This window comes from Engraulis encrasicolus, chromosome 8, assembly GCF_034702125.1.
Source record: "Engraulis encrasicolus isolate BLACKSEA-1 chromosome 8, IST_EnEncr_1.0, whole genome shotgun sequence".
NCBI lineage: Eukaryota > Metazoa > Chordata > Actinopteri > Clupeiformes > Engraulidae > Engraulis > Engraulis encrasicolus.
In genome coordinates, this window is record NC_085864.1 from 10,382,608 (window position 1) to 10,410,107 (window position 27,500).

Consider the following 27,500-nt stretch of genomic DNA (forward strand, 5'->3'; position numbering starts at 1 on the left):
TCATATTCTTTTTTGTTAGGCTTTTTCAGAATTCAACAATATGTGCAACATTAGTATAAATGTTTACAGTTAGTTGAATTACTTGAAAACAAGGCCGACAGGCGGACAACAGATGCGTCCCTCTATGCCAGTTCCAACAATGCAATTTCCCCCCCTAAACACCCCCCTGGCCTCCTCCTAACCTGTCAACGCCCCCCTGAGGATGTACTTTTTGTTTATTGGTCATCATGGACACTCCAAATAATGTGGCAGGCAGCAAAATGGCAAGACATGGCTTTATTTTTTGTAGTTTAGGCTATAATAAGCTTATCATTCTTGGATTTGGAAAAGAACCATATGATTTCAAATTTCACATAGATGAAGTAGGCTACATTACAAATGACCAGACATGTATTAGTATCAACCTTTAGTATCACGCCATTTCAGCATCATGTGCATGTGGGAAAGAATCTAAACATCGACAAATAATAAATAAATAAAATCGTTTGGGTGAATCATGTGCTTATGGGTTCACCCTTTAGGTGAATTATGCGCTTATTTTTCAAAACCAGCTTCACCGTCAAGGCACAAAGCAGTGAGCTCCCGTGCAAGAGTTTACCAAATTCAAACGACTACAAAGCAATTACGAAAGACGCGTTATGTCCTGTGCTCTCTCTGAGCGCAGCGAAAAGCACCTGTGGGGTACGAGCCCGCCAACGAAAGAACCTCCCTGTAGGTTACGAGTAGGCTGACACACCGTATGTCAAATGGCCCAGATGTCTACTTGTAGTTCGAGCACCATGCTCCAGTGCGCAGCGCAAACTGACTACTGAAAAGGCAGAAGTAAACTCGCTGGGAATATTAAAAGGGAGGCTCGTAGGCTACACACAGACCTCTGAACCCGAGTTTGTGGACTGGAGAAAAGCGGAGGAAAATGTGAATGTTATTAGGCTACAGAAAAAAAGCTAACCATATCAGGTCCACGTTTAGAGGAAGAGCTGCGCTGCGGGTCGCCTGTCAACTAATTACAGTTCCATATCGTGGAGCGTTATGCAATGCAAACGCCCCTCTATCCACGCACAAAGGAAAATGTAAATGTTTTGAAAGGAGAAAAGCTATAACCAAATGTTACAGGTCAACTTTTAGAGGAAGAGCTGTATGCGCTGCGGGTCGCCTGTCAACTAACTACGGTTCCATGCCGTGGAGCGTTATGCAATGCAAACGCCTCTCTATCCGAGCACAAACATCTGTGTCAAAAACTGCCTGCCGACTTCTAAATCGTTCATTTCCGCGAGTTTCTGACGAACCAAAATAAAGTTGCCTCCCATTGTCCAAACGCAAAACAATAGCGAAAATTGAATGCCCCCCTCAGTTGTCTCACAATGCCATCAGCCGTCTTGCCTGTTTAGTAATATGTTCTGGCTTGCACGCATTCGCTCCGGTCCAAAATGGCAAGTCTGCCACCTTGTGGCCACAGTAAGGAACAATTGGCTTGCACGCATTCGCTCCGGTCCAAAATGGCAACTCTGCCGCCTTGTGTCCACAGTAACAAGGAACAATTGAAGGAATGCGTTTCAGACAAATGCGTTTCAGACGGACGGACGGACGGACGGACAGACAGACCCTCTTATAGAGATGCTGGGACGCATCTAAAAAGCAAAGGTGTTCCAAACTGCCTGAAAGCCCTACACTCCAGAGGGTTAATTAAACGAATTGGTGCAAGATAAGAAAAAAGCCTACAAATCATTGAAACAAAGCAAAATAAAATGTAACCCTATGTATTAAGTTCATTATGTCTAACTGTTTAACTTAAACACTTGTGGTTTCTTTTGCCTTAAAACATGTAAAAGATACAAACTTTTACATGTCTTAAGGCAAAAGAAACCACTAAGTTTAAGTTAACATTTAACCCTTCTGTTGTGTTCGGGTCATTTTTGACCCGTTTTCAAGTTTAAGTGTAAAAAAAAACACACTTTCCTTTATTATCCTGGAATGAGGCTTCATCTAATGCTCAGTCACAATCATTTCAACACAACAAAAATATCGTTTTAGTACATTTTAAATGTCTTAAAAAAAAAAAGTTACATCTGTGGTGTTCGGGTCAAAATTGACCCGGCATAGATTTTTGGTTGTTGTATGCATTTCTGAAAAGCTGTTGGTTGCCCTTTGTCCTCAGTTTGGTGATTCATGGTGAGGAAAATATATTTTTTAAAGGAAGAAAGGAAATCCGCACACTGTTGCTGCTCACCGATTTATTATAACACAAAGTTTCGACCTCAGGCGGTCTTCGTCAGGTGTATAGGTGTATAGGAAAATATATTTTTTGCCTTGGAAAAATGTTGCTAGCTTTTTCACATTACAAATCCAAGATGGCCGCCGGACAGTCCCATACACTACAATGTGTCATACTGTATCTCCTGTTGTGAGAGGAGTACAGATGTATTTCTGGTTGTCTACTTATATGTTTTCATGGTCAGGGAATCCATTTCTGCAATTATATCATGATAAGTTTTGCACATTTCTTTGCAAAATGAATTTTTGCACATTATTTTGTCCAAAAAACGTATCAAAATCCATAATAGCACCCAAACATGTAGAACTGGTCTTACACTTTCCATGAAGTTGATATGGCAATGAGATAATGGTTCATGTTCATATCATAGTGGATTCAAATGAATAGTGGGTAACACTTTATAATAAGTACCCCTTTTTAGGCATTACTTAAGGGTTAGTTAAGCCTTATTTTACCATTAGTTAACCCTTAGTGAATCACGAGCTAATCATTATGTAAGCATTATTTCTCATTTCCTAACTATCATCTACTACCATTATTAAATGGTTACTGTGTGCTGATATAACGGTTCGCTAAGCAAAGTTAAGCCTTAAATAAGCCTTATTTTAACAATAGTTAACCCTTAGTAAATAACGAGTTAGTCGTTATGTATGTGTTATTCCTCATTTCTTAACTATTATCTACTACCATTAGTAAATGGTTAGTGTGTGCTGATGTAACGGTTCGCTAAGCAAAGTTAAACCTTAGTTAAGCCTTATTTTTAACATTAATTAACCCTTAGTGAATCACGAGTAAGTCGTTATGTATGTGTTATTTCTCATTTCTTAACCATTAACTAATACCGTTAGTAAATGGTTAGTGTGTGCTGATGTAACTACTCGCTAAACAAAATTAAGCATTAGTTAACCCTTAGTGAATCACGAGTCAGTCATTATGTATTTCTGTGAAATTATTAAGTACTGTTAATTAATCATTCGTCTATGGTGATTTAACTTTCTGATAAGCATTAGTAAACCATCATTAAAATGTATGATAACCCACCTTTATTTATGAAAAAAACATTATCTCTTTGTTGTCTCCTACCACCTAACCATTAACAAGTACTATTAGGCATGTATGGTAACGGTTTGTAAACTCTTGCTTTAGCATCAGTGGAGTCTTATTTAACCCTTTTGTAATGGTTAGTGTGTGATGACTGGTAGCATGGCAAACAGTAGGCCTAGGCCTAAGTTGAGGCTCATGTGACTGCCCCTCATGGATGTTTCTGAACATTAACAAATGACTTGTTAAGCATTGCTTATGCATTATCAAGGAATTACGAACCATTACTTAAGTATATCTGGGGAACTGATCTAAAGTGAAAACCTGTTATGGCTTTTACAACACATTAACGAATGCTTAACGCATTGCTTATGCATTACCAAGAAGTTTCAACGCAATAATAACGCATATCTGGGGAACTTTTTAAGTGAAAACCTATCCATACTTTCCAAAACATTAACAAATGACTTGATAAGCATTGCTTGTGCACTATCAAGGATGTATAACCCATTACTTAAGTATATCTGGGGAACTGTTCTAAAGTGAAAACCTTTCCATGCTTTCCGAAACGTTAACAAATAGAGCATTATCAAGAAGTTTCAACGCATTAATAACGCATATCTGGGGAACTTTTCTGTGAAAATCTTTCCATGCTTTCCAAAACATTAACAAATGACTTGATAAACTTTTCTTATGCATTATCAAGGAGTTACAACTCATTACTTAAGTACATCTGGGGAACTGATATAAAGTGAACACATTTCCATGCTTTCCAAAACGTTAACAAATGACTTGATAAGCATTGCTTATGCATTATCGAGAAGTTTCAACACATTACTAACGCATATCTGGGGAACTTTTTCAGTGAAAATCTTTCCCTGCTATCCAAAACATTAAACAAATGACTTCATAATCATTGCTTATGCTTTTATCAAGGATTTTAAACCCATTAGGGCCTACTTAAGTAGGCCTATATCTGGGGAACTTCTCTGAAGTGAAAACCTTTCCAAAACATTAACAAATGACTTGATAAGCATTGCTTATGCAATATCAAGGAGTTACAACTCATCTGGGGAACTGATCTAAAGTGAAAACCTTTCCATGCTTTACAAAACGTTAACAAATGATTTGTTAGGCATTGCTTATGCATTAACAAGAAGTTACAACTCACTACTTGCGCATATCTGGGGAACTTTTAAATTGAAAACATTTCCATGCTTTCCAAAACGTTAACAAATGACTTGTTAAGTGTTGCTTACGCATTATCAAGGAGTTACAACTCATTACTTAAGTATATCTGGGGAACTGATCTAAAGTGAAAACCTTTCCATGCTTTGCAAAACGTTAACAAATGATTTGTTTAGGCATTTCTTATGCATTATCAAGAAGTTACAACTCACTACTTGCGCATATCTGGGGAACTTTTGAAGTGAAAACCTTTCCATGCTTTCCAAAACGTTAACAAATGACTTGTTAAGCATTGCTTATGCATTATCAAGGAGTTACAACTCATTACTTAAGTATATCTGGGGAACTGATCTAAAGTGAAAACCTTTCCATGCTTTACAAAACGTTAACAAATGATTTGTTAGGCATTGCTTATGCATTTACAAGAAGTTACAACTCACTACTTGCGCATATCTGGGGAACTTTTAAAGTGAAAACCTTTCCATGCTTTCCAAAACGTTAAAAAAATGACTTGTTAAGCATTGCTTATGCATTATCAAGGAGTTACAACTCATTACTTAAGTATATCTGGGGAACTGATCTAAAGTGAAAACCTTTCCATGTTTTACAAACGTTAACAAATGATTTGTTAGGCATTGCTTATGCATTAACAAGAAGTTACAACTCACTACTTGCGCATATCTGGGGAACTTTTAAAGTGAAAACCTTTCCATGCTTTCCAAAACGTTAACAAATGACTTGATAAGCATTGCTTATGATGAAATAACACATACATAACGACTTACTCGTGATTCACTAAGGGTTAATTAATGTTAAAAATAAGGCTTAAATAAGGTTTAACTTTGCTTAGCGAACCGTTACATCAGCACACACTAACCATTTACTAATGGTAGTAGATAATAGTTAAGAACTGAGGAATAACACATACATAACGACTAACTCGTTATTTACTAAGGGTTAACTATTGTTAAAATAAGGCTTATTTAAGGCTTAACTTTGCTTAGCGAACCGTTATAGTAGCACACACTAACCATTTACTAACGGTAGTAGATAATAGTTAGGAAATGAGAAATAATGCTTACATAATGATTAACTCGTGATTCACTAAGGGTTAACTAATGGTAAACTAAGGCTTAACTAACCCTTAAGTAATGCCTAAAAAGGGGTACTTATTATAAAGTGTTACCGACTAGTGTGAATTTTCATGTTCATTGAGGTGTTCATTTCATATACCTTTGCATTAGATTGGCGGAATAGCTGTGACTCTGACAGTTTTGTTATTTTGCATATTTACCCACTAAAATCTTATACATATTGAAAAACACCAAGTCAACATATTTAAACATTCATTTTATGCACTGAAAAACTAATTTAGTTGACATTTGGTCTTTATCCTGCTAGAAATCTCTGGGTTGGTTTGGACCCGAACACCATAAATGTCACTATTGATGATATTTTCTAATATTAGAGAAAAACTAATACAAGAAATTTGGAGGTTGTTGTACTCTCATATCAGCTGTAATACATGGACAACATAATCACTAATTGTATCACTTTAGGAAGTATTAATAGTGAATTTATACAGGTTTTGATAGTTTTGGTCATCAAAAACGCTTTGCATAATGTAAGATAAAAGAAAGTCAAAAAGATGAATGAATGAAGTAGTATTTCCATGGATATGAATACATACCAAGTTAGCTATGAGATGAAAAACAATATTTGATGAGAACTAGTGTTTTTAGATATTTTATGGCTGAGTTTTGCTATCACGGGTCAAAAATGACCCGAACACCACAGGTGTATGCAGCTTTTGAACACAACACAAGGGTTAATTCACCTGGGAAATGTTTCAAAGGGATGTCTAAAAGGTATTAATCACAAACTATGCAAATCAGATGTTTAATCAATGTATTATTACCTTTTTTGTGTAGGTGGTCAATTTTGACCGTTAACAGCATGAACGTAACCATGTTTCGAACACAACCAGAGGGTTAAGAGCCAGACTGAGGAGAAAAGGGAAAAAAGTTGCTATAGTTAGCAGCAAATAGAAAGTGTCATACCGATTACAGGCAAGAGAATTGAGCAGTCCTGAGTCAATTAACATGAAGCAGACAGAGGAAGCGATGTGTTAAATTTAGCTCACAGGGTGGTGCAATATGTTTAATGTCCTTCAATATTCTGTACTAATCTTTATAATTGCGAGGCATTTTTTTACCATTACAATTGCAGGTGTGGCCCATCACTCTACCCCACATGTATTTTCTCTCAGATTACGTCTGGTCCTATAGGGAATTCCAACATTTTGCCCCTGTCTACAGCAGACCGGTACAGCATAAATGTGCCAGTTAATTCAACAGCTAGTGTGAAAGGTAACGCTTTTCTAGTTGGTCCTACTGTGTTGATTTACTTCTGCAAAATACATTGTGTGCATTCATACTCTCTCCCTGTTTGAAATGAGTGTGTACCGTAGCTGATGGAGCACATGCAGAGGTACAGTAGTGCAGAGATTCTTTTTGAATGCTCTGGTCCAAGAGCTGTGTTGCCAGATTTTTCTGATCATTTCCAGCCCAAAACATGCTAAAAAAAAAAACGTCTATGGATACTAAAACCTGCCCAATTTGAACAAAAATATAATGATTTCTATGGACACAAATCTACAGAAAACCATCCCAAAGCCCATTTTTGACTGTTTTTACCCACAGGCGGCCATCCTAATCAGGGGCGGTTCCAGACATTTATTCTTGGGGTGGCAAAGGGGTGGCGAAATGTATTTCAGGGGGGCATGCTCCTACACTAAGGGAAAATGATAAACGCTATATAATCGACACACACACTTATGTGATACAGTGAATCCCTTAAAGTGAAACCCTGCAACCTAAAGTTCTATGTCTGAAATGATGTCAAGCATTAAGGCTATTGGTCACAATCAGGGCTCTTAATTTGGGTGGCAAATCGTATTTCTGGGGGGGCAAATGCCACCCCCTGCCACCCCTTAGAACCGCCCCTGATCCTAATTAGCCCTGCATGAAAGAGCCCAATTTGGCAACACTCTGCAAAAGAATTCCTACATTTTCTTCTGCCTACACTGCATATTTTTCAGTTAATTAAAAACTTAGGGTGTCAAAAACACTCTTCTAGCCTGGGATAGATCACTGCCAGGGCCTACTGCGCCCAAGCCCAGGGGCCCAAGAGTCAATGGGGCCCTGAGGCTCTCTCCTCTGTACTTCTCATATTGTGTAAAAAAACACTTTGAACAACTGTATAGTCAACATTTCTCTGGGGACAACCCAACACCCCACCTACCCTACCGACAACATAAACACTCACACCTGGCCTAAAATCACACCTGGCCTCTGTTTACATGTAAACAGAATTTTAGAATGCGCATGTCAAAAATACGGCTTTAAAAATATCCAATTAAGGGGGCTAAAATGCACCTGGATGCATTTAATGGAGTTTTTATACTTATCCACCTGTTGCATCTACACGTAAACAGATTCACTATTGCCTTGCTATCTCGCGTTGTGAGGATTTACACTTTGCTCAGAGGAACAACTTCAAGTAATTGTTTATTTTATCTGCTGCTCAGACCATTTTACGTACAACGGGTATGGCTGGTTGTTTTGTTTGTTGGTTCTTTGTTTGATTACCTTTAGCTTCATGTCTAGAACTCTCATGAAGATAACAAATTGTTTTAACCTTTCAATGATGATATCCAATACAATTTTCACCTGAAAAAGTGAAATCCTGCTGGGGCAAAAAATATCTAGGCCTACTATAGAATGTTTCATTTGTTTACTTTATGTTCTTCATGTTTTTTGTGATGGCAGACAAATTAAATGTCTACATCTTGCAAGGATGTGGAGGCTCATTAAAATCTCTGTGTGATTCATTGCCATGAAATGTGTCATAAAAGAGGGACAAGCAAACGTACGACTGCTCCAGACTATGCAGACCAGACATTGCTGTCCTGCCTCAGTACATCCCAGCAAATGAAGGGCAATGAAAATACATTTTTGTTGTGAATGACAGTATAGGTACAGGTAGGTGTATCTCAGACCAGTTTTTATTTTTCTGTCTCAGACGAGACTCTGAGAAGTATAATAAAGGCTTTACAGTGCTGAAGACACAGAAACTAAAGAGACGGCATATAAAACGAAAACAGCATGGTCATCACAGGCATCCACAAACATGTTCTTCACAAAATTGGTGAAAATGTGTTTTGAGCTACATACTTTATGATGCTGCCAAGCCTGATATTTTGTTTCAGTTTTTACTGCTATTACCATATGTATTGGTTCAGGCTGGAATGCATTTGATAGGCATGGTGTAGCTGTAGGAATGGAAGTGCAGTCAATGTTCAGACAAGACAAACAGAGTGCTGTTGCAGCCAAAAAAAAAGGTACCCTTCCATTTTCTTACACAGAAGTAACCTTTTTTGTTGTGCTACATGCAAGACCCAGTAAATGAGGATTCCTGCCCCAGGTTACCTGCAGCCAGACTGACTCTGCTGTCAATTACTGCAAGCCAACTTCGACTTTGTGGCTGTATCTCTGACCTCACAGCTGCATCTCTACTTCCAGCACTTGCCCGGCTACAGTGTAAGTTTTCAGAGCATATATCCCTCGTATAAACTGGTCAGGATATGGCTACGTAGGCTGGCTACATTAGCCTCAGCCAATTAGCAAGGCTCTTTCACCTCACCAGTTTTCCTAGAAATTGCATCATGTCTGCCACATTTTTTCCCTCCATGATGATTGGTGGGCTCTGCTACATCAGGTACGCCTACTGTCCAGCCATGCTTTCAATTCTGTTCTATGCTGACAAAAAAACCTAGCATGTCTCATCATCTTAATTCAATAAGAAATTGTCGCCATTCTGTCCCATCACACCCCACTATTATCCCCCAGTTTTAAACTTGGTGAATTTATCTTCCACCATTTCATTTGCTGTAGGCCAACACAATGTTATCATTAGGGTAGATTAACTTTTCTGCATGCTTTGGTTGTCAATCATTTGAATTATCCGACTGATTGGTCGAAGTGTGTTTAAGAGTTGCCTTGCCCATTCAATAAGCCTGTGCCTTGCTAAAAATAAGATCATTATCAAGCATTATCAGGCACCTGCAGGTGACCCAATACATAGTTAGCTTCGGTTGACTTAGCGTGAACAGGGCTTGTGCAACGGGCTGCTGTTTCAAAGCTGGCAACATTCCTCTTCCTCTCTCTCTCTCTCTCTCTCTCTCTCTCTCTCTCTTTCCCTCTCTCTCTCTCTCTCTCTCTCTCTCTCTCTCTCTCTCTCTCTCTCTCTCTCTCTCTCTCTCTCTCTCTTGCTCTCTGTCTTAATTGGAATTAAATGAAGGGCATTTGTCAAAGACAAATGCACTCTCTAATTGGTTTTTAAAGCGTGCTCTCAAATAGAGCTTTAAGATAGCCTTCACTCCCTCTTCTTCAATAGAAAAGGGGCAACAAAATGGAGGAAATGCTCCAATTCTCACATTCTGCTCACCTTTAGAGAGATTTAGATCTAATTTTTTCTGGAAGCTTAACAACATCTTAATGCAATTCAAAGACCTACATTCTCCAGCAGCGAGAGTTGCCTTGGAAACAAAGTTCTTTTTTCATCACCGGAGAAGCAGGAAGATCAATAGTGAATTCTCTGTGGTTAAAACAGGAAATACGGGAGCACAGATGGTCCTGTGAGGAAGAGAAGCCTTTGTGTCCTAGTTAGGGCTGTGAATTCATACACAGCCGTTTAAAAATAAACAGTCTCTACAACAAAACAACAATGTGGTGCTTGAAGGACAAAAATAATATACATGTCATGATGGGCTTATTGATTTACTATTGTAAATTGGTTTTGATTGCCTGGAATCCCATCCCAAACGTCATGGAGGTTTATCTTTATCGTTATGTAACATTCTTCTTTTTTTTTTGCTTTAAGAAGTTTTATTCTGCTCATGGAGGGAGATGCGAAACACTGCAAGGTTAATTATACAATTCCACTTGGTTGCTCTTGCCTGTGTGGTGTTATTTATTTATATATGTGGAAATAACACCCCATTGTTTGATTATACAGCTTTGTAGCATACTGTCACTATTATTCGCTAACCAGTTCAGGGGCCAGAATGCAGATTAGAGTTAATCAGGGGACTCTGCATGATATGATAGTGCAGTCATGCAACGCTGGGGTAAAAAAGGCATTAAGAAATCTGAGGAATTATTATCGTCTGGTTGTGGTGTTAAAAGCAGAACAAAACCCACTCTAATGTGACCAGTGGCTTTATGTAGCCCCGCAGGGGGAAATGGAGGCACTTGTAGGTTTTCAGCACTACTCACAAAAGGGCCAGAGGTCAAGAGGTTAGACGGATTTTTATGACCAAGTTACTAGTCTATGTCCAGAGGAGAAAATGGCTAAATTGAAAGAGCATGAAACAGTTTTCGTCCGTAACCTTGGTGCTACAGACAACAGACAACAGACTACAGTCAAATAACTTTCAATCAAAGGTGTAGTTTGTATATTCCTAGTATACTCCACTGGATTAGTGGAGAGATTAAGTGAAATGTAATAAGCAACTCTATAACCCAGGAGTGGTCCCAGGGGTGGCCAGAGCAGGCAATTGCCTGGGCGGCGGTATCATCACAAAACCCCCTGGACTCCTCCGATGACTCCCCTGTCCCCAGCGAGATTAGAAAACTCCCAATTATCACTATTAACATGTTATTTCCACTCTATTACCACACTATTCCATAACATGGTAACATTGCAGTAGCATGATACTAGTGGTTTTAATCTTCAGTTATACAATTTTTAGCTGATTTTGCTGTTTATGGGAGGAGTTGGCGTTGGTCCAGAATGCCAGTCATTGTGGGATCGCTACTGCTATAACGCTTCGATTAATAGTGGATAAGTGTGTGTGTGTGTGTGTGTGTGTGTGTGTGTGTGTGTGTGTGTGTGTGTGTGTGTGTGTGTGTGTGTGTGTGTGTGTGTGTGTGTGTGTGTGTGTGTGTGTGTGTGTGTGTGTGTGTGTGTGTGTGTGTGTGTGTGTGCGTGTGTGCATGTGTGCGTTCTGAATGCAAATCAAACCAAGGCTTGGCCCACTGGCTCGATATGCCTGCAAACAGGGTACATATTTAAAACCATGACGTACCCTGATGGCCTAGGCTATGAACAGGTGGTTAGGGCAACTACACTTTGAATAAATAATGGGACATAATTAGAAACTGAGTGCTGCAAAATGATTGTGTCAGCTGTGAACTCTGCCTGAAGAGCTTTGTGCATGGAGGTTCAACCAATTATTTCTATCACAGGTGCAACGTAGCATTTGGAAGCAAGAATATTGTTGTGCTCAAGACGTGTAGAAAAAATAAACAGCTATTTGGACCCAAATGGAGCCATTCAAAGGTGAGCACAGAGAGCACAGGTGAAGGCCAGAATTGCAACAGACTTGGGTCATAATTTCATGTTTCGTTGGGTTTGGGGTCATTGCAGATGACTTTTTTTTACTGGGCCCAGTCAAACCTGTCAGCGGCCCTGACCCGACCTCCCACCCCACCCGCATGCTATTATTTGGGTATACGATTCAAATATGTGACCCCCAGATCCTGAGACTAATTCCACTAAGAAAGAAAGAAAAAAAGAAAGAGAGGGAGAGAGAGGGGGGGGGGGATTCAAAATGGAAGACCCACCTTTCTATGCATGAAATGTGCAATTTTCCCAGTCATGGGAATGAATACTGAGAATTTGATGGTGGTGGTAGTTACTCATGAAAAAAATGTACCATTTGTGAATGGGCATTATGAATTCTGGAAACAAACTACTAAAAATATTACACAGTGCACCTTTAAGGTAGCAATTGGAACTTGATTCATGTTTTCCTTACCAAATTCAGACAACAAAATGGTGATTTTAATAATATTAACTCAGATTCACAACCAAAAACACACATTTCTTTTACATTTTTGAAGTGGGATGTATAGCTCTTTGGAAAAGAGCTATTTGCTGGCAACAGAGCTACCACTATTGGCACATAGAGTGGCATTGGGTTAATGCCCACCTCACCTCTGCCCAATCCAGACCTTGCTGTCATTACATTTCTTAACAGACCTGGCACAATTGGCAGCCAGAGTGGTGCTGGGTTAGTGCCCATCTCACCTCTGCCAAGGCCACATTCTTTGCATTATACTTAGCTGATCTACGTACTTACCCAGTGTGATTCAGCAGTTATAGGAAGCCAGCACTGTTTACATCTCATTCCAGCAGGACTACAATGTTGCATTCTATGGCATTAGTGAGAATAAACACAAATTTGACCTGATCGGTAGGAAACTGGGTCTGGATCTTCTCCAGAATTACACTCGACCCAGCTCTGACAATCTGCATTATAATCTCTCTGTTATATTTTTGCGCTCTGTTAGATTTGTTGAGAAACAAACCAACCAGCATACAACAACAAACGATTAAACAGCAGTAAAATCATCATGTTCCCATGATCCTAATACAGTAATTCCATTTCCTGTTATGTATTACAGTAGGCTACCTTTTCGCAATGTAAGCACCTCTTGTGTTCATTATTTCTGTGCCCTCCACACTCTAAAGAGGACACATTAATATGCCTAATCATTTATTTATCTGGTTATTCCGCCTGCACACATTAGTACTGTAGAGCGTGTTAAAAAGGTGGAAAAAATATGATCATAAAAGAGCAAGAACCTGTGAACTGCAGCTCCACATTATGGTGTGCACAGCAAAAACATTCAAAATACAGTACAATGATTTAGAATGTTTATAGTTACCCAATCTAAACCACTTAGGCACTGTGGTTTTCTCCTCTCCACTGTCTACCTACAGTTAGCAGACCTGTTTACTGTAACCGTCTACCTTATCTGCACACAGAAACTCACTTTATCTCAGAACTTTATCGTGTAGTTGCTGTTGTTGTTGTTGCTGCTGCTGCTTTTGTTGCTTCCCCTCTCTAATCTGTCTCTCTTTGCTTCCCCTGAGGTCCTAATCGTGCTAATCACCACTACCTGCTTTGCAATGCACCAAGCTGATGTTTCCATCAGACTCCCTCCTCTCCCCTCCCGCCATCAGCCTCCCTCTTCCCTCCATCAGCCTCCCTCTATCACCCTCCCTCCCCTCCCCACCCTCCTCCCTCTCCTCCATCCATCAGCATCCCTCCTCCCTACTCCCTCTCCTCTCCTTCAACCATCAGCCTCCCTCCTCCCTCTCTCCTCCCTCCTCTCCTCCCTCCTCTCCTCCCTCCTCCCTCTGTCGGGGTTGTTACTCAGCTCCCAACCTTTCTAGCCTCACACACACACACACACACACACACACACACACACACACACACACACACACACACACACACACACACACACACACACACACACACACACACACACACACACACACACACACACACACACACACACACAGAGAGAGAGAGAGAGAGAGAGAGAGAGAAAGAGAGAGAGAGAGAAAGAGAAAGAGAGACAGAGTTAGTTATGCAGATGCACGTATGCATAATATGCACACACACACACACACACAAACACACATGCACACACACCGCATATACACAGCGGAATGAGGTTGATGTTGTGGTTGTGCTCCATTATTTGTGAAATTCCCTATGTCAGCACACACATTCATATTGCTGGAGGCACACAAGGGCTCATGGTCTGTGTCGATGTATACATTGTGCCCTGAGAAAACATTCCTTTTTTCCCCTATATCATCTGAGGCTGGGCTGTGTCATCTTAGCCTAACAATATATAGCACACGTGTCCACTTCATGTTTATTTGCAATGTATCTACTGTATATCCCTGTGAGAGGGAATCGTGTGTAAAGAGATATACAGGCCATAGTAAGTGTTCACTGGGAATAAGTTCCGCTCCAAACTGAAAAATACATTTTCTCAATCTGTCTTTCTCTCTTTCAGTCTCTCACACATGCACGCTAACACACACACACACACACACACACACACACACACACACACACACACACACACACACACACACACACACACACACACACACACACACACACACACACACACACACACACACACACACACACACACACACACACACACACACACACACACACACACACACACACACACCAGAGAGAGAGATTACATGTGGCATAGAAACAGAGATCTGAGTGCATCTGCAGCCAAGATTGATGCTGAAGTCATGGAAAAGGGAGTGCGATATGGCAGATGGTGGGAGAGTTCACTTTTTGCCCAGTGGGGATTTGGGGGGATATTATAGTCAAGGCACTCTTCCGCTACCTGTCATGGCAGACGCAGGCAACCTTCGCCAGGAGAAATCAATAGGCCTAAATGGAGGATCATAGACTACTGGACGTGTCCACCCCTCCTCCTCCTCCTCCTCCTCCTCCTCCTCCACAGACACACATCCTCGTCAGCCCCCATATCACCCACCACAGTGATAGATAGGGAGCCAAGGGCACTTTGGACCTGAACTCCATGTCTGCTACTATTTGTATTATTATTACCAGTCACTGTATCAATAGCAAGTGCATGGTCTTTTTTTGCGTTTGTTTACTTCCAATTTGACACCATAGCCTACATGGTGTTTTGTTCGTTCAGCTTCAATTATCCACAGCTATTCACAAGCTTTTGTGGGAACCGTCTGGTATAAAGCCTAAGGATAAAACATCCATCAACGTATCTATTTTTCGATAAATACATTAATTTTTATGTCTCCCTGTCATGATTCTGCTATTGTGGGAACAAGGGTTCCAATCAGTCATTTCCATCTTGCTATCCAGCCTAAAGACAGCGGTCTTGTTCCAGTGCTGTCCTTTATACTCTCTGTTCACAGCGCATAATGAAAACACCAAGTGTGAAATTGTAACTGAAGGGTTATGACAATACTAGGCCTGCTGATGCTACTGTTTAGTACAAAGGGAGAAAAGGGCTCAGAGAAAACTCCGTCAGGCATTGGTTGAATAATCAGGAACAGCTAGGCGTTTTTATTCTTTGCATTGGTGTGTGTACGGAGCGAGAGAGTTAGACGTCAGATTCAATCATTTCTCGGATTAAAAAAGAAACGTCCCTGCTCTGAGCGGAGGAGGTATCCTGCATATTGTGCATACAGTCTGGATGTGTGTACATGACACAGATGAATGCGTTCAGGCGTTTGACATCAACAATCTGACCTTACTGACAAATTCGATTTCATGGCAATACATATGATCTCATATGGAATTGTCTCTGAACACATCACTTGCAATGGTACACCACCTCCCATGCTTTTCCAATACACCCTCCCATGCATTTCCAATGAGACCTGGGATCTCTTTTTTGTGATCTAACCAGTGCTTTAACAGTTACACAAAGCATATTGTACATGCATAACAGCTCACTGCAGACCTTATCATACAAGACAACACCTGCGGGAAGCATGAAAACCATGGAGCATGACACCAGAAAAATAAGGCTGCATATTTGAGATGAAAACAGCCTTCACTACCAACAGTCCGTGTGGAGTATTATGAATTCCCACAGTTTTGTTTCCAAATGTATTTTGACGTTGCAACGAGTAGACTGGTCTTTTGAGGCTCAGAATGCTCTGATTGCACATGGCATCAAATCAATTTCATTCCAATATGGCAAAGGGAAATAATGAGATTTTGACCATCTGTTGAATCACCCCAATAATACAGTTGGTACGTCTCTGTGGATAGCGCAGAGATGTCAGTATATGCACTAAAAAAAAGTGTTTCCTCTGTACTGCAAAAAAACCTACCTCCCAACTGGCAACATTCAATTGTGACAATCTGTTTCCCTGATGAGCACAGGGGAAGAAACAATGGAATCAAATTGGACAAGTTCTGATAAACTCTTTTATTTTTACTGATGTATTGTCGAAAAAAAGCTATTTGTCCCTCATGGTTGATTGTGTGTGTGATGTTTCTCTCTCTCTCTCTCTCTCTCTCTCTCTCTCTCTCTCTCTCTCTCTCTCTCTCTCTCTCTCTCTCTCTGCAGGACCTGGAAGCTGATGCATCATGGAGCGGCTGGTTTTCTGCGTTTTGGTATTCGGCGCGCTGGCAAAGGCGCAGAACTGTCCCGGTCGCTGCATCTGCCAGACCATCTCCCCCACGCTGCTCTGCGCCAAGACGGGCCTGCTCTTCGTGCCGCCGACCATCGACCGCAAGACGGTGGAGCTGCGCCTCACCGACAACTTCATCACGGTGATCCGGCGCAAGGACTTCCTCAACATGACCAGTCTGGTCCACCTGACGCTCTCGCGCAACACCATCAGCCAAATCGCACCGCAAGCCTTCGTGGGCCTCCGGGCCCTGCGCGCCCTGCACATGGACAGCAACCGGCTCACCGTCATCAAGAGCGAGCACCTGAAGGGGCTGATGAACCTGCGCCACCTCATTCTGGGCAACAACCAGATACACAGCATCGCCGCCACCTGCTTCGACGAGTTTGTGTCCACCATCGAGGACCTGGACTTGTCCTACAACAACCTGAGGACTCTGCCGTGGGACGCCATCGCCAGGATGACCAACATCAACACGCTGTCGCTCGACCACAACCTCATTGACTACATCAAGGCGGGGACGTTCACCATGCTCACCAAGCTGGTCCGCCTGGATATGACGTCGAACCGTCTGCACAAGCTGCCACCGGATAACCTCTTTCAGAATGCGCAGGTCATGCTCAAAACCATCAAAAGTTTTAACCCTTTATGTCCGCACTGCATTTCATGGTCTCCCCATTTATAATTTTAAAAATCAACCTTACTGCTGAACTTTAATTAGATGATTATGATTATGATGACGATGGTTGTTGTTGTTGTTCTAGTAATTGTAGTATTATTATTATTAGTAGTAGCAGTTGTAGTAGTTGTAGTAGTCATAGTAATAATAGAATGATTTCAAATAATTACACCTGAGCTTACATTTGTAAATGTGGTCATTTGTCCCCGTTTACTTTTTAAATAGAATTTCCTGAATTGCATACTGTAGAGCGTTTGGGCATTTGGACATTATTTGATACAGCACATACCAACTATATTTGAATGTGCTTTATTAACTTCACTTCCTTGACATCACAGGTCAGTTCTGACCCCAAGAACCCCACCAACCCGAGCAAGCTGGCGGTGAGCTTCGGGGGCAACCCGCTGCACTGCAACTGCGAGCTGCTCTGGCTGCGCCGGCTGACGCGCGAGGATGACCTGGAGACGTGCGCCTCGCCCGACCAGCTCATGGACAAGTACTTCTGGTCCATCCAGGAGGAGGAGTTCAACTGCGTGGCGCCGCTCATCACCAAGCACGCCGTCTCCAACCCGTACGTCATGGAGGGCCAGAGCGTGGCGCTGAAGTGCAAGGCTGTGGGCGACCCGGAGCCCGACATCCACTGGCGCTTCCCCGACGGCAAGCTGGTGCACAACAACTCGCGCACCATCGTCCACGACAACGGCACGCTGGAGATCCTCATCACCACGCTCAAGGACAACGGCGCCTTCACCTGCGTGGCCTCCAACGCCGCCGGCATGGTGACGGCCACTGTGGAGATCGGCATGATCCCGCTGCCGCTCTTCGTCAACAACACGGCGCACATGCGGGAGATGTCGGGCGTGTCGGACATCACCATCTCCAAGTCCAACGACACCAAGAGCCAGGACAAGAGGGTGGTGGTGGCCGACGTCACCTCGTCCTCCGCCGTCATCCGCTGGCCGTCGGAGAGGCACATCCCCAACATACGCATGTACCAGATCCAGTACAACAGCTCGGCCGACGACACGCTCGTCTACAGGTACGTTTTTTAGTACAGGCCTTTTTTTTAAATGGGGGTTTCAGCTTTCAGCTTTAGACAGTACAGTGGAGAGTGGAACAGGAAATGAGTGGGAGAGAGAGACGGAGGAAGATCAGGAAATGACCCGGGTCGGGAATCGAACCCAGATCGCCAGCGTAGTCACCCAGTGCCCTACCGTTAGGCCACAGCAGGGCCACCTATGATTTTTTTGTCTGAATTTAGATTTACATGCACTGGCATGAATGTACACACAGAGACAGACAGACGTGCCGGCATACAAGTACGCAGGCACGCACACACCCTGGTCTACAGGAATATTCTTTTCTTTTTTCATCTTTGCATGCACATGCATAAACAGAGAGACACACAAACACAAACACAAACACACGCAAACACACAAAAGCACACATACACAGAGCATCACTCACATTAGCATTTAAATATACTCTTGACATCTGCCTGAATTGGCAGTGTTTGGTGACTTATTAGACAGGTGCAATGCATTTGCACATTGATAAACAAACACACACGCGCGCACACACACACACACACACACACACACACACACACACACACACACACACACACACACACACACACACACACACACACACACACACACACACACACACACACACACACACACACACACACACACAGGGATAAACATACAGTACATGCACATACATGCTGCACACACATGCTTGTACACATTCAGTCACACAAAAATGCATGCACCCACCCGCACGCACGCACACGCACGCACACACACACGCACACACACACACACACACACACACACACACACACACACACACACACACACACACACACACACACACACACACACACACACACACACACACACACACACACACACACACAGGGATAAACATACAGTACATGCACTTACATGCTGCACACACATGATTGTACACATTCAGTCACACAAAAATGCATGCACCCACCCACACGCACACGCACACACACACACACACACACAGACACACACACACACACACACACACACACACACACACACACACACACACACACACACACACACACACACACACACACACACACAGCAGCTGATGGTGTAGGGAGTATTACAGTAAAGAAACACTGACATAACAATAAAGCTTTAAGAGAGGCAGGTGGGAGAGACAAGAATGAAAAAACAACTGCAGCTCAAGCCACAAGCAGAAACACAGCCATCAAAAACGCATTTTGTTCACCGCCAGAAATCTGAATGTTAAAACTCAAAACTGAATATCACTTTACATTCCACGCCTTATTACCTTAGGTTTTGTGGATAATAGTGTCCTCTTAATCACTATGATTCTCTCAGAAGAATATTATTCGGCAACTTCCTGCTCATCTGTCACGTAAATTATGGGTGCATAGCTACGGATGCTATTGCCTGTACAGTTTATACCCCAAAATGCATTGGTGCTGCTTTACCTGCTGCTGCCTCTGCTAGTCTCAGGGCCGTTGACAGCTTTAGCCCCGGTCAAAGTCATCAAAGAGGGCCCGCCACCCCATCCAACACATAGAATGTATGGCAATGACGACCCAATTCTGGGTCTCCCCTCTACTACCTGGGCCCGGGACAACTCAACTGTTTGTCCCTCCTCTGTCAGCTTCTCTGCCTATACTATCCCCGATGGTATAAGCAGCCAGGAATCGACCAAAACTAAAACGTGTTTGTCTCTGTCTTCTCCCCCTGGAGCCTGAGCCCTTAAAAGCCCGGCCTGCCTAGCATTTATCACGCCACATAAATCACTCGCTCTGACACACGCACTGCCTTCTCATCGGGGAGTAATTGATGTATGCTCAACTCATTGGTCTGAAATTCACTATTATTTCATTTTATTTCACTCCCCCCCCCCTGTTTCAGTCTTCTGAAAAGCCGTCGTAGCATTATGCCAATGGCTGTGGCAGTTATAGACAGTGTCTGGCAGCAGGATCACGATGACTCAAGTCTTAAATGCCTGACGAATGAATTGAAAAGCGTTGAATCAAGAATGAGCTGTTTGCACAAAGACCTTACCTGTGCAAGGCTGTCATTCCTGCCATCTAATAGATATCTAACTTTTAAAGAATGCTTTCGGCATTGAGAGACCTAGTGGGTGAGCTATAGCCTATGTCTTCAAGGAACAATAGGGGCTTTTACTGTATGAACGGCTATATAATACCAGGAATAGACATGTTTGGAAGGCCTTCGCAAATATATACTTGGAAGGCCCCTCACAATGATTTTGTCAAAATAACTCCACAAACATGTTTTTTGTACACCTACTGCCCTACAAAGGCAAAGTGCAGTAACATCATCAAAACTGAGAAAAAAAAATCAAAGCCATTGTATTACAGTATGTTGGATATTGTAGTTGCTGCAAAATACTGCAAATACTTTGCAATGGAATGCATTTGTACCATAAGCCTTATCACAAGATAAAGGAGGTGTAATGAAGACCATTTTCTATCTAAACTTTTGATGAATTAGGATAAAATATGCAGTTACTGCACTTTTCCCTGTTAGGGCAGAATACTAACCTGTGTGTCATAAACATTTAAACTGGCATTTACAGTGCTGTATACTAGCATACATGATCCATACTGGCTTGTTGAGTATGTGTTTCCTTTAATGCCATGCTGCATGTTACATGTAAATGAACTCTGTGGGATGCAGAAGACTGTGGTAATCGTTGCTATCGGCCTGCGTTACCCATCTAGGATGTAGATGAGATGTGGCAAGCCTATTACAGCATGGTGGGTGTCTTAAAGAACACCCCCTGCTGCGCAGAGATCAAACGTGAAGAAAAAAACCCTTTAAAAACCATCATATGGAGTGCATGACACCGAAGCAATTACAAGATGCTCTGAGAGGGTTTTTACTTTTTTTTGAAGGTTCAACTAAAGGAAAAATATCAAAAATAGAAATGCTAATTGCAATGCCTGAGTAAATGGCAGGGAACCTAAAAAAAAAAACAGATGTAATCACAGATATGGAAGAAGGGAGTCTTCAACCATACATGGACACATGGAACACTTCAAAGTGAACATTCTGCTCCTAGTGATAATGCAAGTTGCACTTTACTGGGGGCTGCCACTTTTCTTTTTTTTCAAATTTGCATTATAATTTTCAGTTTCGTACATGAGCTGTGTGTGACACCCCCTGCCTCTTCCACAGTCCCTGTGAATGACTCATCCAGCTCCCCATTGTTTCACTAAAGGCCAAGCCACTCTTCACTTTTTTTTAAAATCCAGCTGCACTGTTATTGTATAAAAGGGTGGTCTAAGACCATTGATTAGGAGCACTAGGCATATTTACATCATATAGAGGTATGTTGCCTCTCAACTATGGTTCAGAATGTGTCCCTTAAAGGTGCATTGTGTAGGATGGTGGCCAAAGTAGGTATCGCTGAGCATTGAAACTGTTCTGCCTAGTGCCAAATTTGATCTTTTCATGAATACTTACTAAATAATAAACTAATATTTACTAGTTTGACCAAAGTACTGCCTTTCTAACCCATAGCATCTTTCTCTCTTTCTGTTTCTGTTTCTGTTTCTGTCTCTCTCTCTCTCTCTCTCTCTCTCTCTCTCTCTCTCTCTCTCTCTCTCTCTCTCTCTCTCTCTCTCTCTCTCTCTCTCTCTCTCTCTCTCTCTCTACTTATTTATTCATGAAATACTTCACTGACTGACTACAGTGTAGTGTACGGTACCCCCTCCACGCTAGTGGGGCCGCTGAGTGCTTTTGGTCTCCACAACTAATTACTCTGGGGTGTGGGCTTTGTTGCAGCATTAACAGCACCATATGAGCACCAGCCTTTCACAAATGTCAACAGCCTGACACAGGCCAGGAGTGGTGGGCTCTTTGTGCTCTTTGTTTGTTTTCTATTTTTTTTGTTTTCATTTATTTGTTCTGCTCTAACGGTCTTTTTTGCATGAAGCACATTGATCTCAAATATGTGACAGAGCAGGAGGATCCACAGAACTAAGTGTGCACATAGGGCATTGTTTTCCGGTTTTTTTTCATATGTGTAGTACAAGATGCAAAAAACTGGTGTACGAAAAAATGGAAAAGAGCAATTTGGGACCGGATCTAATGGTTCGACAGTACTGTTTAGTTATGTTTTAAAAATCATGGTTTGATCGATACACAAATTCCACAAAAGGTACAAACAGTTGTACCCTCTCAGGTACACACAGTCATAACTTCCATTTCTCTGTGTGCAGGTATGACATGGATGGAAAATTAGGGACACTGACACGCCTATACATCTCACTCTGTTCAGTGGAAATATGCATGAGATGTACAGTATGGTACTGTATATCTGCTATGGAAGTAGTGGTGGTGGCGGTGGCGGTGGCGGTAGGGGTGATGGTGATTTCCATTGGGAATTCCTCCTCAAGTTGGTGGTGTGACATGTCGCTGATAATGGTATTTCATTACCATATAGCGTTGCTGGTGGCTTGGATTGTGATAACGCTCCAGTAGAGCAGAGGCTGGACTTGGCCATACATCTTCAGGGACTGCGTTGAATCGTTAAATTCACATGAAATGGTTCTCCTGCTGAAATAAATAATAGGCTAGTAAAAAAAACCTCTGTTCTCCAACTAAATGTAATATTGTGTACCGTAGATACAGTATGTGCACTGTACGCATGATGCATACCACAAACAAATCGAGTACAAGTAAATACAGATATAGGCCTTAGGCCTATACCAACGTTACATACAACACCTTAGGGCCTATATACAATATGGTACAGGGCTAGAATGTATGTACAGTATATACATACGTACTGACCCCAACACCATTGGTTAAGATTATAAGTAACAAGTGCAGTGTACTGTTTATGTATGATAAAGACGGCGCCTCTGAAGGTCTAACTTATGACACTGAACATAGTGTACCGCTTCCTCGACGATAATTTCTTTGACACTTTTTCAACTTTGGATGGCAGAGTAACAGAATGACATGTTGATCAAATAATTTTTCACCAGGGGGCTGGAAATATATCCACATCTATCTTTGTCTATGGAGCAATTTTTCTTCAATAAGCATCCGTGAGACTGTGAAATTGTGTAAGAATAAGGTGTCAGTTATGTGGGCGCTTGTTACGAAAATGTCAACTTTAGCTAAAATTAAGCCACGGTACGGGTATGGATATCAATTTACAGCAGTGGCAAAGCTAAAATGTCACCGAGCACCAAGACGAGAGGCAGGTGTTGCGACGCACTGAATTGAAAAGACTAATTGAAATATGGACGTATTAGCTAGTGGTACGACTAGCATTCAGTCTTTGTTATTGCTGAATGGATTGTAATGAAATGTATTTATGCTGCCACCCCTACCCCATCGACATCTCTGCAAATTGCCTTAGCAGAAGCAACGGCAGCGCTAGCAGCAGCAGCAGCAATGCCTGCTGTATTGTGTTGGGTTGTGTAGCCATTGTGAGTATGGGGCTACAGTAGGATGCTTTCTCTCTCAGGCATACTGTGTAGCCACGCAGCCATATCCTAACATAGCCTCAGAAATCAATACGGCCGCTCAGGGCGGTAATGAACATAATAAATAAATAACTTTATAAATAAATCCAATACAAGAACATAATGATCAGTGGATGTGAATCTGCAGCTGTGGGGGAGAAGAGAGAGAGCATCCTGGAGCTAAACTGGACGAGCTATAGTGGAGTATTGATAGTCATGGCCATATCCTCTCAAGCTCTGTTGTGAAGGACAAATAATGGATTGGCTTTGTGTTTTTAATTTTTCATATAAGTGATTGCGAAATTAAAGCAGGGTATTTGTCTGACCTCGTTAACTTATCCCTGCAGTGCATATGATATTGCAGTAATATTTTGCCAACCATTAATTTGAGGCTAATAAGGAGGGTTGGTTGTCTTTGCATTTAAAATGCTCATAATGTAATGCCTTAGGAAACGTTTGTTATTAGTATTAATTAAACTATGTCTGTTGTGTTTGGATTTTGTGGGCAAGGTTTTATTAACAATATAAACTGAATCCTCAGCATCTCTTACCAAATAAAAGATAGTTGTTTTCTTTACCCCCTACTCACATCGATCTCTCTGCTTGTTTTTCTTCTCCCACTCCCACGGGTGTGTGCGTGTCCATGTGCTCGTTCGCGTGTGAGTGTGTGTTTGTGTATGTGTGTGTCTGTGTGTGTGTGTGTTTGTGCTTTTTTGTGCATGTCTGTGTTTGTGTGTTTTGTTATCTATGTGTGTGTGTAAGTGTTTGTGTGTGTGTATGTGTGTGTATGTACTTGCATTTGTATGTGTTTGTATGTATGTGTGTGTGTGTGCGTGTCCCCCCCTTCATCTCACAGAATGATCCCGTCCACCAGCAAGACCTTCCTGATCAACGACCTGGCGGCGGGGCGCGAGTACGACCTCTGCGTGCTGGCCGTGTACGACGACGGCATCCGGCTGCTGACGGCCACGCGCGTGGTGGGCTGCGTCCAGTTCCACACCACGCCCGAGACCAGCCAGTGCCGCTTCATCCACAGCCAGTTCCTGGGCGGCACCATGATCATCATCATCGGCGGCATCATCGTGGCCTCCGTCCTGGTCTTCATCATCATCCTCATGATCCGTTACAAGGCCCACGGCGGGCCCGACGGCGCCAAGCCCAAAGGCGGGAGTGGCAGCGGTAGCGGCAGCGGCAGCAGCAGTACGGTCCACCTCCACAACAACGGGAGCGGGGAAGGACGGAGTCAGGGCGGTGGCGGCGCCAGCACTAGCGGTGGCAGGATGTGCCGCTCGGTCTCCAAGCAGCAATCGGTGGCTCCGCTGACGGAGGAGAGCCGCTGCCTGGAGGGGCATCCGTCGTCGTCGTCGATGGCCAGGGACTGCAAGGCGCTGGTACTCAAGCTGGAGTCGGGAGGCGGTGGTCACGGCGACTCGGCCGTGCTGGAGGTGGACCTGCCCTCGTTCTCGGCCATGGAGAAGACGGCCAAGGCGGCCGTGGCCGCGCTCGCCCGCCGCGCCAGCCTGGACGCCCAGCAGCTGTACGGCGGGGGCAGCGGGGCGCTGGGTGGCAGCGGGGCCGGGACCTTCTCCGAGGACACGGGCACGGACAGCAGCCTGACGGGCTCCACCATGTCGCTGTGCCTCATCGGGCACAGCGGCGGTGGTGGTGGTGGCAGTGGTGGGGGCGGCGGCGGTGGCAGCGGGGCCAAGGACAGCAGGAAGGGTGCCCTGGCTAACATGGGGCTGCTGCCCAGCGAGCTGGCACGGACGCGACACCGCTTCTCCTTCGACGGGGACTACGCGCTGTTCCAGAGCCACAGCTACCCGCGGCGCGCCCGGACGCGCCGGCACAAGTCCTCCAATCAGATCAACGTGGACTCCTCGCCGCTGGCCAATCGCAAGGTCACGTTCAGCAGCACCGAGTGGATGCTCGAGAGCACAGTCTGAGACATGGAAAAAATGGGGTGACACAACGACTGACTGCTTTTTAGCATTTCCCAAATACGGGAGAGACACAAATTGGTGGTCGTTTGCAAAAGACAGATGGATAGACACACACACACACAAACACACACACATGCAAGCACAAACCCACATACACACAAACAGACATAAACACACACACACGCACACACACTCCCACAGTACAGAGAGACAGTGAGTTGTACACATTCAAATGCATATGAATGCTATTTTGTTTCATGCTTGTGTGTCAGTACTGTCCTACACACTCTGTCTGGTGCAGCACTTGAGAGGAGGAGAGAGCACAGTTTTGGCTTCAGATCGCATCCTCCCCATAGAGAGAGAGAGAGAGAGAGAGAGAGAGAGAGAGAGAGGAGAGAGAGAAGAGAGAGAGAGAGAGAGTCAGACAGAGACAGAGACCGAGACCAATAAAGACAGTGAGAAAAAAGTAATAGAAAGAGAGAGAGTGAGATAAAGAAAAGAAACAGAGAGAGACAGGAACAGAGACAGAGAGAAGCCAGGGCCATGTCTTTCTGCAGCGGTGCCTTATTCAAAGAGAAGTACCAATGGAGGATGCTGCTAGCTGTGGTCTCGTCGTTCTCTGCCATGTGCCCCCTCTGTCCTTCTTTGACAACAAACAAAAAAATTAACTCCAACCGCCCAGCCTGTATTTTTTTTAAATTCTGGTTCGATTGTTCTTGTTTGGTTTTGATTTTTTTTATCTATGTGATGCCAAGGCGTGTGTGTTGGCTGGATACAATGATGGGTGAATTTTGTTGTTCTCTCCCGCTCCACTGTCATCGAAAGAATTGTGAGAAGAAAAAAAAACATGTCAAACAAAAAGAAAGAAGCATAAACATACCCACTGTATTTGGTGAGCTATACAGTACAGACGACAAATGTTACCCATAATGCCGGGTAACCTTCAAGACTTTTTGCACAGAAGACACGAGATACAATGGACAGAAGTATCACACCAGTCTATGTAATGAATTAAAAAAAGTATGATTAAAAAAAAGAATATAAAAATGAAAAAAAAACAGTGAAGAAAAACCAAGATCTATCCACATGCCGGTTTGAAACGTGAGCATCGAGAGATATAAGCCGATTATATGAGGACTATTTGAGGTCAGTTGGACTGTATGATATCAATAGGTATTGTCCCCGATGTGACTGTATGACTTTAATCGGTATTGTATCTGGCTGGCCTAGATTTTCAAAAAAAAAAGAAAAAGATGACAAATACATATATAAATATATTAAAATTATCAGTGTATGTGTACTAAAATAACAGAAGTCATGAGTTATATGACTTTTTACAAGGCATTTGAGTGCTGGTGACGGGTTTTTACATTAAAAATCTGTGTTGGCGCTTTCTCCCCCAATTTAGTATATCAAGGTTTGGACCACTTATCCCTTATGAAAGGGTATTAAACATTTTTGTGTCGTTTAAATGTATTCTGTGTTTTGTTCTCTTTATAAAGATTGTCCCTGTTTTCCACACATTCATAACAATAGGCATGTGTTGTCGAGATGTTCAACCATGGCCCATTATGGTTAATCAAACTTATTACGCATTATTACTGTAAGTCTGCAAATTATTTGGAAGTGAATTGAGATTTTTTTAACACTGTAGTACTATGGTACTTTTCAATGACTATTATAGCGTGCATTATGGGACTATATCAGTAATGTGTCCAAACTGCACACAGTTATGCCATGATCACTGGCTTGGTA

The 27,500-nt window shown here is 42.7% G+C and overlaps 1 protein-coding gene across 1 annotated transcript in view; it reads left to right on the top strand.

Moving 5' to 3' along the window:
• The window catches only part of lrfn1 (leucine rich repeat and fibronectin type III domain containing 1), a 55,582-nt gene extending 29,833 nt beyond the window's left edge, over nucleotides 1–25,749 (top strand). The window contains exons 2-4 of the mRNA XM_063204302.1: nucleotides 16,525–17,201; nucleotides 17,606–18,306; nucleotides 24,659–25,749. Coding sequence (XP_063060372.1) covers nucleotides 16,545–17,201; nucleotides 17,606–18,306; nucleotides 24,659–25,748 — 2,448 coding nt within the window. The 5' untranslated portion in view covers nucleotides 16,525–16,544 and the 3' untranslated portion in view covers nucleotide 25,749. The remainder of the gene's footprint in view (nucleotides 1–16,524; nucleotides 17,202–17,605; nucleotides 18,307–24,658) is intronic.
• Nucleotides 25,750–27,500: the final 1,751 nt, after the last annotated feature.